General features: G+C 35.1%; 2 protein-coding genes across 10 annotated transcripts in view; one reads left to right on the forward strand and one right to left on the reverse strand.

Moving 5' to 3' along the window:
- ANKDD1B (ankyrin repeat and death domain containing 1B) overlaps window positions 1-6,787 on the forward strand; it is a 65,170-nt gene extending 58,383 nt beyond the window's left edge. For 2 of the 4 annotated variants that reach the window (XR_004317765.1, XR_004317775.1), the window contains 2 exons: window positions 6,192-6,365; window positions 6,639-6,780. Coding sequence is in view for 2 of the 4 variants with exons in the window: in XM_032474372.1 (XP_032330263.1) it covers window positions 6,639-6,653 (15 nt within the window). In the remaining 2 variants the exon portion in view is untranslated. Of the gene's footprint in view, window positions 1-6,191; window positions 6,366-6,638 lie in introns of all 4 variants that reach the window. The other 2 variants (XM_032474372.1, XM_032474397.1) reach the window with 1 other exon arrangement.
- Window positions 1-13,242, reverse strand: part of POC5 (POC5 centriolar protein) — a 33,794-nt gene that overhangs the window by 1,357 nt on the left and 19,195 nt on the right. For 5 of the 6 annotated variants that reach the window (XM_032474470.1, XM_014563794.2, XM_032474464.1 and 2 more), the window contains 5 exons: window positions 12,019-12,198; window positions 10,661-10,814; window positions 6,728-7,002; window positions 3,145-3,321; window positions 99-590 (listed from right to left, as the gene is read on the reverse strand). In XM_032474470.1, the coding sequence (XP_032330361.1) occupies window positions 447-590; window positions 3,145-3,321; window positions 6,728-7,002; window positions 10,661-10,814; window positions 12,019-12,198 (930 nt within the window). In that variant the 3' untranslated portion in view covers window positions 99-446. Of the gene's footprint in view, window positions 1-98; window positions 591-1,757; window positions 1,816-3,144; window positions 3,322-6,727; window positions 7,003-10,660; window positions 10,815-12,018; window positions 12,199-13,242 lie in introns of those variants that run through there. The other variant, XM_032474471.1, reaches the window with a different exon arrangement.

Consider the following 13,242-nt stretch of genomic DNA (forward strand, 5'->3'; position numbering starts at 1 on the left):
TATTATTACTGGTCTTTATCTTTTTAATTTTTAAATAAAAATACTTTAGTTTCTATTATAGTTTTAATAATTTTTTTAGTAAAGTTCTCAAAGCTCACCTGATAACACTGGAAATGATTTGGCCTTTTAGAAATAACACTGCAAAAACAGGATTTATACACTTTGACGATATAATCAGTGACAGGCTGAACCTATTAAAAGAAAGTCCAGTTTCTTTTTTAATTTAAAAAAGTTTTACTTAATTGCTTAAATAAAAAAATAACATTAAAATATTCCTACATATAGTTACAAAGGATGGTATAGCATGAAAAAGTCTCTTCTAATTTTGAAAAGATGAACATGATGAATGCATGATGTTCTAAGAATATGGAATTTAAAAAACTAAAGGCTTCTAATCCTTGGTAAAACCAGAAGAATTAAAAGACCTCAATGTGAACATATTCATTTTAGTCAACCACTTTTATGGAATGAATGCTTGTGAGAGACTGGCTATGAGTTGATCTGGTTCCGAGAGATCTGGAAACTGAAGTACTACTTTCAGGATGAATGGTCCGGGGGTATTTTGCTGCAGCAGCTTGAGGGATGGTTTGCTGAAAAGGCAAAAATATGCTTTAATAACTCCATAAAATTATACATATTAAATATCATTTCATTAACTATCATTTCATTATCTTTAACCCAATAAACACTAGTACATGTAGATTCCTATTAAAGTCTTCCATTTATCTTTAAAATACTTGAAGTAAAATTATATACATATCAGAACATTCACCATGTATTACAAAAGCTCTATGATACAGCTTTTGCTTAAAAAAATGAATGAAACCTCTTGAACACCTCCTGTCAGATTCCACTTTAAGACTAAGAGTTCCTCTTTGCAGAAATGGAAAAATAACCTCCTTTCTTTATATAAAAGTATTTTATATAAATGTTTCTTTGTACATAAATAACTGGATAATCATTACAAATGGGAGAGATTCTTGCGACTGTATGAAATTTTAGTTGCTAACCACCTAATCTGACCCTGTCCAAAGAGCTATTTCTCCTTCGGGATGATGGGCAGGAGGGCTGCAGAAACAGATTCATGGTACCACTGGCATCGTGATGTACAAAATACAGCATAGAGTGAAGCAGCACTAGGAGAAAGCAATTATCCAGCAGATGGAGCTCAAGTGTCAGAAATCTGATTAATGGTTCATTTATAATAACTGTTTCTGGTAGTTCCAGATCTTAGATTCCCGGGATAAAATGAAAAATAGTACAGAGCACTGCCACTGTGCCTGTTACACAGTCCAAAGTAAGTAGTATTGGAAGCAGTTTATGGATATTGAATTCATGGCCGATTGCTGGAGAGTCACTGGGCATACGAGATAAGCAAAGGGCAGTTTGGGAGATAAATATCAGAAAAAGGGATGATAAGTCTTTAATTCCTTGATTTTCTTCTATAAATATTCCTATCAATAGTACAAACCAAAGGTTGTCTGAATTAAAAATAAACACATGTGCTCTTTATATCTTCTTTGTCTTACAGATAGTCTCTCTCTCCCATCTCTTTATAAACATCATATATGCTGAGAAAAATAGAAATGAATTCATTTTTTCTCATTTTTGATAACCAATTTCACATTTTCAAAAATACACAGATAAGTCATCTAAGGACTTTCAGAGTGAGTCTGTCCAACCTATGAAGGCTAAGATAATCCTCCACCCTCCAGGTCTTCCATCTGGACTGGACTTCACTGTGGTCATACTTTTACCTGAGGCTAAATTTAAGCAGTCAATCCAGCTTCTTTGTCTTAATCATCTAGCAACAATCTAGTATTCAGAAAGAAAAGGGATTTAAAATCATTCCTTATGTTTTTTTTTTTGACATACTAAGTAGGCAGGAATGTTGTTTAACGTTGAGAATCTGTATAGAGGGCACCCTTTTTTTCTCTCTCTTTTTTTTTTGTATTGAAGTATATAGTCAGTTACAATGTGTCAGTTTCTGGTGTACATCATAATGTCCCAGTCATGTGTGTGTGTATACACACACACACACATATATTTGTTTTCATACTCTTTTTCATTAAAGGTTATTACAAGGGCATTCTCTTTTAAAATCAGTCCTTTACTGTATAGCACAGGGAACTATATTCAATAACTTGCAATAACCTATAACAAAAAAAGAATCAAAAAGAATATATATAACTGAATCACTATGCTGTACACCAGAAATTAACACAACACTGTAAATCAGCTATACTTCAATATAAATAAATTTTAAAAATCAATCCTTATTTCTCTTTAGGATACGTTCGTATAACTTTTAAATACTAAACTTTTTGAGATAGTTAATTCATATGCAGTTGCAAGAAATAGCACAGGGATGTCCCATGTACCCTTCTCTAGTAATTTTTATTAAGTTAAATTTGCTTATAGCTTTACAATTTACAAAGCGCCTTTATACATCTCATTCAATTTTCATGTTACCTCATTTAGTCCTGGGTCCTGGCAGTAACTCTAGGAGCTAAGTGCTCTTATCACACCCAAAAATGGAGGCTCAAATATTTTACTTGAATTGTATATGATCCAAAGGCAATAAGTAGCAAAATTGAGACACTAATTCAGGTTTTCCTGTTTGTTGTTGCTTAAATTCCATATACTTTCTTTTATATCACATGAATTTATTGCAAATTGAATTTTTTCCAAATTAAGAATACGCTGACAATTGTATTGAAAAAACAGGAAGAAGACTTCAAAAAAGGAGCAAAAGTTAAAAATTATAAAAGTAGGTATTTCTTATAATAAAAAATCTGCTACATAATGAATAAACAGTTTTTGTCTCTTTTTAAATCAATGAGAAGTCATTAGGTATATTTTACCCTTTTGGCCATCAACACACTGGATTACTTTTTGTATCTGATAATTTTTATATTGTTGAGAAGAAACAATGTTCTGAAGTTAATTTCCTAAAAGAAGAAAGGTAGATTTAGAGCAGATGTGGTAACCGTAAGTATAGAAAGACCGCAATAGTGAAGGCAGAACAAGTACCAGTCATCATGGGTTTTGATCTTCTCTTCAACATGCCATTTCAGTGTTTATATGTCTATCAGATCTCAGGAAGGAGATTTTCTGACAGAAAGGCATCATATGCAGACTCACCACTGTGACCGGATGATGTTTTTCCACAACAACAGAGCTCATGGGAGGAGAAACTCCCATTATAGCTAAACTGCTACTGATTCTGTTTTTTGAAGCAAAATCACATCTCCCTGTGATCCGGGCTGTGATTGTTCTTCCCGCTTTCTGTTGTGCCGATGTCACAACCCTGGGCACAAACTGAAAAACGAACAAATACCCAGTTGGTAGAAAATCCATGGCAAAAGTTATGGTACTTTTGGTTCTATAACTTACAAAGAAACTACACGGGCACTTAAAATAATTTTATATTCAACCAACTCTAACATGGAAAAAAATGTTTAAACAGTAAGACAAAAAGCAAAACATAACACCAAGCATCCCCAAACACCCCTTTAACCTTGGTATACCAACTATTTTATAGGATTTTAGGAACTTTAAGAAAAACTTTTTTATTCTGAAATAATTATAGATTCATAGGGAGTTACAAAGATAGCACAGAGATGTCTTGTGTATTCTTCATCCAATTTCCCTAAGTGATTACATCTTCCATAGTTACAGTATAATTACAGTATCAGGACCAGGAAGCTGATACTGGAATGATGCCCGGAGATCGATCTTTGCCACTTTATCACATGTGTAGATTCCTGTAACTGTCACTGCAACTGAGATACAGAAATCACCACAAAGATCTCCCTCGTGCTACCCTTTAGAGTCATACCCTCCTCCCTTCCTGAACCACCCTAATTCTTAGCAACTATTAGTGTTTTATGAACTCTTTTGACCCTTCTACATAAACTATCATTATGCATATACTTTTGTGTCTTCCCTTTTTTCTTACTGCAATGTCAGTATACTTCTTTCATGAATAGAGACTGGCTATAATTTTTAATGAGAGGTTTTTATACCAAAAACTATAGTTCATCTAACTGTCCCAGTTCTTTTCCTTATATGTAGCAAATTTTTGTAAACAAAGGATTTTCCTTTTCTCTTGAGAATTATTTGTAGAATGTATTGCAAAAAAGGGATTATCATATCAAAAGGTACTGTCAGCTTTTACAGCTTTTGCTGTTTACTCCTGGACAATACTCCATAAAGATTACATTTAGGTCAGGAGTAATGCATGCACGTACTCATTTTTTTTTTCCACTAAGTATATTAGCTGGGCAAAAATCAAAAGGAGCAAGAAAAAAAGGAAAAGACATATTTTAAGAACCCAGTATTTGTATTTTAATATTTGGCATGGAAACAGTGCATATCACTGGTTGACAGTATAGGGCTCTGAAGCCAGATTGTCAAAGTCTGAATTCCAGTTGTGTTAGTAATTGTGTCCATGGGCAAGTTACCCTGTAAGCCTCAACCTCACTAACTGACTAATGACAGCCTTTCAAGTTCCATTCAGATGAAGAGGAACTTTAGAAGAGAAACTTTACTAAATAGCTTAAAAATCCAGTTTAAACCTCTCAATTATTTCAGCTGGAGTTAGAAAAAGTTAAGTGCCATCTACTGTTCAATGTGGTCAATTACAATAGTACATTTGCTTAGTACATTTTTTGAGAAGCATTTTCCACCATGAGTCTCATATTTTTCTTTAACATGCTAAGGATGTCTGCAGAAAGGAATGGATTTTACAGATGAAGACATTCTTTCTCTAGAATGGTAATTCCTCCCTTCTCCAGTTATTTGTTTCCCATGCTCTGTAGTTTACTTTTCTACACAGTCCTCCTTTTAGCTACTGGAAATACCGAGGAAGACAGGAAAAGACTTCCTTGTTCACAGGATGTCTCTGTGATTCAAATGAAGGGAAAGACAACTAGGCCTGATTCACAAACCTCTCTTCTTTTCTTGTACCCAGCAATGATGGTTTCATGTAAGGAAAGTTACCTCATTCAATGTATCTGTTCCTGCTTTTGTCATTACAGTTCTTTTTAAAAATGAGAAGACATGTTTGAGGTGAATCTTGAGTATTTTAATTAAATAAGGAAGAAAGAAAACCAGCATGTCACTTACAGACTGAGCTGTGATTCTCTTTTCTCCCTAACCCTAAAGGCTGTACTTATGTGAATGAAATTGTATATCTGTTTCTTGAAGGAGCAGGTGTAGTTGCTGGGGTTGGGGGTGGGAGTGGAGAAGAAGGGCTGTCTACACAATATTGTGTTTTTCAGGTTTCAAAGACTTCAAAATTATCTCAGGTGATCAAATTGTTTCAAAACAAAAAAGGTGCTAAGCTCACTCATTCATTCAGTTCTCCCTATGCACGTTCAGAGTTATACAGAAACACAGATGTACACCCGGTGTAGTCGTATTTTAAGAAAATTTTGAAAAATCTAGTTCTGCATGTAATCTGGACAGGCAACATGAATGACAAACTCACTGTGTTTATTTAAATGAGATCACTGGTACAGGATCACACTTCAAAAATGTGTAATCCTGAAAAATAAACACAGCTGAATATGTCAGGGTTGAATTTTAGTGTCTTAATTCTAAATCAAAACTCTCCTACACATCGAAATTGCTCTTAACAGTTGTTTTTAACCTTTTTGAATCAAGAGCAAAAATATGTTGAGATCAGCAAAAACAGCAGATCTCAATATATTTTTCCCCAAAATGACTAGCTTCCAAAAGGCAGAAGTTCAGGTCAGCCTGAATCCTACAGACGACCAACTGTCTGGCTGACTCAACACCTCCCTTAGCTAGAGAGCTGCCTGGTGCTATGGTACTAACGGCCTGCCAGGTAACCTAAGACCTAACGCCTACTCTGCCAGCTTCCTTCCTCTCATGTAAGTGGTGAGGGTGGGGGAGGAGAGGGAGACAAGCAAATCAGAGTCATACCAGGACCTTTTTAGAGCTAACTGTACGTGCCTCTGTGCCAGATCCAAGCCAGAGTCGGGAAGGGTACAGGGTTTTTAAAAAAAAAATGCCCTGCAGAGGTAAGTCTGGGAAGTTTGGCTTGTAGCCCTCTGCCAGACACTGTGTGAGGAACACAGGCTTAACCGCAGGACAACTCAGAATCACCACAGGCTTCGTCTGTAACTTTATGCATATTAATAGCTTGGTTAATCCCATTTCAGGTAAATCCTCCCATAGATACTCCATCGCCATCCAGTACTCGTCTCCACTCTATGCACTCTTCTAACAGCAGCTAGTGACTGTAGGAAAGACAATTCCTATCTTCATTCCAGTGATAAATGAAAACTTGAAACCTAATCAAATCAAAATGGAGTCACTACAGACAAGTGTTAATGGTATGTCTGCATCCAGGAAAAGGGACGCTGTAGTTGAATAGAAAATATAAAAAAGAGCCATTAACCTTCTGAGCCCTTGAATACTCAAAATTTAAAAACAAACTTTCTCAAATTAAATCTATTTTTCCTGACAAGTTTTTGAAAAACATAAAATGAAAAGTTATTTTTGTTGAATTATCACTTCTGTAATAGAACTTTCAGGTATTATTTACATTACAAACTAATGTTTTCTGTGGCTTGGCCTAAATACCCTATGGGCTTTTTTCTCCACAGGAAAGTATGTTCTGAGTTCAAAATATCCAACATGCAAACAAGTTCGGAGCCCTCTTCCCAGCACGGGCCCCTGCATTCACTGTACTAACCACGTCTTCTGGGGCGGCTGCTGTGGCTGTGGCTCCAGCACCGTGAGCAGCAGAAACGGGAAGGTGAACAGAGGAAGTGGAGGCGGCCCCGGCAGAAGTGACCAAAGCAGCGGAAGGAAAGGCAGCGGCGCCGGTGGCTCCCGGAGCTGCTGCCGGTGGGGACGGAGGCAGGGCAGCCGCTGAGGCCATCGGAGGAGCGGAAGGATCCAAATGAGCAGGAGGTTCTTTTCCTTGAACACCAGGACCATGCTCTTCCCTTTTTGTGAAGTCTATCCCTATAAATCACAAATTAATTCCATTAAGATTCTTCCAAGTTAAGATTCTTTTAACTCCCCAACAATGAAAATATGTTAACAGCTAAAATTTGATCCTAACAAGAATGTAGAAATGTGTCACATAATGGACACAAGGTTAATACACTTTGTCAGTATTAACCACTAAAGACTTCAGACCACTTCCTTCAACGTGTGAAAGTTAATGAATGATTCGCTTTTATATAAAAGATAAAAACATAAATTACGTACTCAGCTGGTCACAGTAAGCCTAAGGATTAATGTTCTTTTGCATTATTTCATTCAACTAGTCTGATAACTAGCCTGGTATTTAGATCTTTAGAATAATTTTCTGGTATCACTGAACCATCATTTACCATCTACTGTTCCTATGCTAACAACACCCATGTATTTTTAATTCTTGATTTTTTTCAGCAAACAATAATAAATCAGTAAGTAACACTAAAATCTTTACTTTTGACACTGTAAAAGAAATAAATTCTTGCTGGTAGATAATATGTCATGAATCAAGAGCATATTTGCACAATTAACTGATTCTAGTGACACACATACATTAACCTTCTCTCAAAACTGAACCTTAGCCTTAGATCAAAGGATAATGTCAGCTTCCAGAAGTTAGGAGGAAGGGTTCTAGTCTAGATTTTTCCTTCCCAGTATTAGAATTTGGTTTAAATTTCAACTAAAGACAGTACCTACATGGTACCAAACACCAGGGTGACAGTTTCAAAATTCAGTCACTGAGATGTTCCAGAGTATACACACACACACACACACACACACACACACACTCACATATACACAACAGAATACTACTCAGCCACAGAAAGGAATAAAATAATACCATTTGTAGCAACATGGATGGACCTGGAGATTGTCATTCTAAGTAAGCCACAAAGAGAAAGAAAAATGCCATATGATATCACTTACATGTGGAATCTAAAAAAAGGGACACAAATGAACTTATCTACAAAACAGAAACAAACTCACAGACACAGAGAACAACCAGAGGTTAAAGTGGGGTGGAAGGGATAAATTGGAAATCTGAAAACTGCACCCTTGGGAGTGATGGAAATGTTAGCCATCTTGATTGTGGTGGTGGTTTCATGGGTGTATACATCTGTCAAAATTCATCACATTGTACATCTGAAATACATGTAGTTTTCTGTACAGGAATCATACCACAATAAAGGTGTTAAAAAAAATGAAGCAAAAAGTAGCAAAATTTTAAGGAGAAATAGACAAATCCATAATTATTGCCAGAGACTTCAAAACCCCTCTCCCTACAACTGATGGAACAAGTAGAAAGAAAATCAAGGATACAGAAGACTGGAACGATGTGACCTGACAGTTACAGCATATGCTACCCTGTAACAACAGTATATACACACCTATCATGTTCACACAGAACATTTATCAAGACTGCTTATATTCTGAATCACAAAACAAGTCTAAATAAATTTTAGAGTTTATTTTAAAAAAGGCCATTTGTATTGTCACATTTTGTCTTCTTCATAGGCAAACTATAAGATTTATTAGGATATTGTACAACATGAGATGTACAGCAGATTATGGCTAGCAGAGAATCATGAGAGATAAAAAAATCAAATATTTATTTTGCTCTAACAAGAAAGTACATTAGAAACATTGCACTATTAAAAACTGCATTATAAAAACAATTGTTTTAAGGGGACCAAAAGTAACTTTTTTCTTACGAGAATTAAAAAAAATTGTTTAATAGCTGTTATTAAAAATGGCACAAAACCTAAATATCACAGAGCAAATCCAGGATTAGATTACATTGACCTTTTACCTTCAGTAGCTCCACCGACACTCGCGTGTCTTGCTAATGTGTGTCTTACTATTTTTGTCATCTTTATCCCCCACAGCTATGATAAAGGACGCACAAGACCACTCAAAACAGTTGGGATCCCAGAACCTGGCATTAGCTGCAGATGACAGCAGACTTAAAAGCAAGAGGAGCAAAAGAAGTCATGTTGTGTGACCATCAGATACATTTTCGCCAAATCCTGTTATGGATATTTGCCTGTAGGTGACACACCTGTATTTGAATTTAAAATTTAAGATGATAAATTTATTAAGATGGTAAATTTATGAAAACACTGACCTAAGTCAATTCATAATCTTTTTTTTTAATTTTAAAAAAATTTGGGGGAGGAGGTAATTAGGTTTATTTATTTATTTTTAGAGGAGGTACTGGGGATTGAACTCAGGACCTCGTGCATGCTAAGCATGTGCTCTATCACTTGAGCTATACCCTCCTCCTCAATATCTTCTTAAGAAGGTTATGAGAAATAGATTTCTTGCAATTGAATGTAGCAAGTTCTAATGATTATATTTTCTCACTTTACTTGTGAGACTCAGTATCTGCTACAAGCAGATAATTAAATTCTTCAATTTAATCTATACAACTTGCTAATAATTACAACCAAAAGCAGACGATTCAATCACTGAAGATGGTGAGTTTGTTTTCAGCATTAATACTAAATTAAAAGGCCATTTATTGCAGAAAGTAAGTACTCATTTGGGTATTAGCAAGATAAACCATTCCTCCTGGAGATCCCATGATTCTAAGTTTCTAACTTGACTATGGGACACACGCCACAACTGCTTCAGGGAGAAAACGATTTGCCTTAACTCACTACCATCCACCATGCACACAATTTAAATAATTAATGCTTTAAAATGAGGACATAACAAGCACAAAGAGGTTATTCATGGAACTGAAATCATGTTAATGATGTTACAAAATGAAATTGTTTCCTTGATAAACTGTGAGTCTCAAACAGGATTTAATATGAAGAAATACTGCAAACATGTTCATGTATATACATGTAACTTAAGAGGCTGAAGTAAGACTGCAACAATTGTATCATGACTGTCATCTTACAAGTTAAAGTATTTTTTGCCTTTTAAAGTGCTTTTGATTACATATCACTGCATTCCCACAAGAACCCTCTATGACGCAGGTAAGGAAGATTTATATTATCTTCTTTGTTCAGAGAAGAAAACTAAAAACCCAGTGAGAAAAACAGGCCTCACTGTAAATTGCTGTTCTAAGCCAGGCTGATGACAAAAACCACTCAGATCCCAGCAATGTATCGACTTTTCTTAAAATAAAATTATTTTAGTCGACTTCTATAGATAGGCCTATATTTGTATCTGTTGAAATGAGTTTTAGTTGAGGCCCCTTACACTGGAAGACAAGAATTTTAAAAAATGGGAAACCATGACTAAACAAGAAATATTCGATCAACAAAACAGTCCAAGGAATTTGGCTATCAGAAAAGAACAGAAATGAGATCTTACCCTTAAAGGCGTTACCATTACAGTTAATAGAGCCTTAAAATAATGTGACACATTCATAGCATTATTTTAACATTGAGCCTAAATACTTAAGAGTTAACAGTTTACTCCATCAGATCTAAGATACTGTAAATAACCACAACTGAGAGAATTTTCATGGCAGATTCAAAATTGGACATGACACCATGATATTAAAAATACCAGTGTCTGGATTAAGACATAGGTTTTGCAGAAAATTAGTACTGTAGACCATACGAATTACTGAAATCTCCTCTAATTTTTTCTGAAAGTAGGCAGAGAATCTTAAAATACTAACCTGAATCACCTCTGTTTTGAAATATAGTCATGGCTTCAAGATTTAACGCACATACACCCCTCATGAAAGCTTTCTTCATGGAATCTTCAAAGTGCTCTTTTTCATGCTGCATCCTTTGGATCTCAGCTTTTGCATTTTCCAAAGCTCCAGATAACTAAAATCAGAAGAATTTTTAAAAAGCAGAAAAAAAAAATGAGACACAAGGAAGAGTATCATTTATTGTTTATAAAAAATAGACTTACACTCTGAAGTTATTTTTATGTGGAATACTAAAATCACTTTACCACATACCTCTTCTGCTGTGTCTCAATTTATTTTAAAAGGTGCTTCTTAGCTCTACTGCCTCCATCAACAAACCATTTTCATTCCTAACCATAAAGTCAAGGTTTAAACAGGGGAATTTTGTACCAGTCCCACTGAAGACTGATATATTTAAATTACACAAAAAAGATACTATTTCTTACCATAAAAATTTTATGTATCAGGATATAAAACAAAATACATTAAGACCCCTAAACAGCTCTCACTCCTTTAGAAAGAAAATAACTAAATGCCTGGAACAATGACAGAATTTTTTTTCACTAAATGTTAGCTATAGAATTTAAAGTGCAAAGTGACATTAGGTACAACACTTTCCCACAGACCAAATCTAACGGGACTGCATTTTTTGCATGTTATTTTCAATTGCAGAAAATCATTTGCATGGTAAAACTTATTTTTAACATTAAGAATTTAGTGTTAAAATGATGAAAAAAAATTTTCCTTTTACTATTTGCTTTCAGAATGCCTACTGCATTCTTTGGTACGGCTTTTATTTTCATTTGGGTCTCAAATGTTTTCCCATGGAAACAATGTTAATTTTATTACTACAAGTCAATAGGAAGATAACCTCAATTTATATACAACTGCTTTACGTCAATCATATTAAATTCATAGTTTATTTAAATGAACATGAGGATAAACATTGTTCTTCTTTATTTTTTTGGCTAAATAAAGGCCAGACGAAGCCCAAGAAGTACGCTTCCTCAGAGGGGGAAGGGCCTGTGGGTGATGTGCATTTCTAAGAGAAATGTACACACAAAAGATTCAACACAAGGTTGGAGGGCAAAGCTGTAACTATTGAAAATAATTTTTTTAAAAGTGACTTCATAAAATGAAAAAAAAATATTAAAAGGATAAATAAGTCTGTAAGCGTGACTTATTAGGGCTGTTCTTTCCCTACAGTCTCATCTGAACCCGCACTGCGTTCACTGGAACTGGAGATGTGGGTCACTTGCCTAACTACAAACTAACAGTGAGTGGTGCTACTCACCTTTTTTATATTTATTAAAGTGAAAACTGAAACAAAATAAGTTTACCACAGCAAGTTTGGCTTCATAGTCATTGGAAATCTGGACACAAATTTCCTCGGCTCTTGCTTGGCAAGCTCGTTCCACCACTTCTTTCCACTGTTTTTGTACTATGGAGCGCCAGCCCCTCCAGACTTTCTTCAGTAAAGTTCTCTGGAAGTACTGGTCAGCTAGTTTACTTTCATAGACCTAAGGGAAAGAAATTTACAACCTCGTAAGCACAGTGGACTGGCAATAATAATAAAAACATAAACCTGTGATAAGCAGGGTACAAACACATCATTAAATCTGGTGTAATCAAGTTATTCTCATCTGCAGATGGGAGAACAGGCTTACAGAGGTTAGGGGCCCAGGTCACAGAGGCAGAAAGGGAAAAGCCGGCCTTGCCTCATTCCAGAGCCAAAGCTCTTGCCCATCATTGCTTCATGCAACTAATCAAATTAGGGGAAAAACAAAAAACCAAATGAAAGACAGTAAGTAACTTGCAACTTGCCATCTTGGGTATGAATGTGCCTGACCTTTTAGCTGATTAACAGGACCAGGGCCTGGATGGCAGCAAGAGTGGTGGCCGTGGCCACCACCATAAGCAGATTAATTTAATATACACTGTCATATGTAGTACCAGACTGATCCCAATAGGAACATAAGCTATTCTTCTTTTATCAATAAACTTAAATTCTTTTGAAGAAGCAGTTTCAATTTTTAATTTTCTTAAAATTTTTTTTAATTCAAAAAGTAATGGCAACTTCAACTATTTCAACTAACATTTGAACAGAATATATTCCCATTATGTCACTTGATAAATAACTTTCAAAATATGGCTCAATTTAAAATAGCTCTTTTCAATATGATTAATGTAGATTTAATCTATTGGGATTAAGTTTTTGAAAAAGTACTAGGAAATATTCTTAAAGGAGAAGTCCTATTCCATGATAGTAACAGCCTTTTTGTTAAACTGCAATTTCTTGGAACTAAATGCACAGAGGTTACTCCACGGCTCACATGAGCATCATATGAAAAAAAAAAAAAGTATCTCCATCCCCTACACTTGTAAGTCTCTGTACTCTGTCTTCTTGTGGGATACATACATGCTTTCATAGTTTTCTACTTCTGATATGATAATTTACTATTCTCAGTTTATATTTACTCTAATATACTGATTCAGCTCTTATCTAATTAAAATAAAAGAATTCAAGTTTAAATTATATATAAACTAAGGATAATTTTTAAAAA

This window comes from Camelus ferus, chromosome 3, assembly GCF_009834535.1.
Source record: "Camelus ferus isolate YT-003-E chromosome 3, BCGSAC_Cfer_1.0, whole genome shotgun sequence".
Lineage (NCBI taxonomy): Eukaryota > Metazoa > Chordata > Mammalia > Artiodactyla > Camelidae > Camelus > Camelus ferus.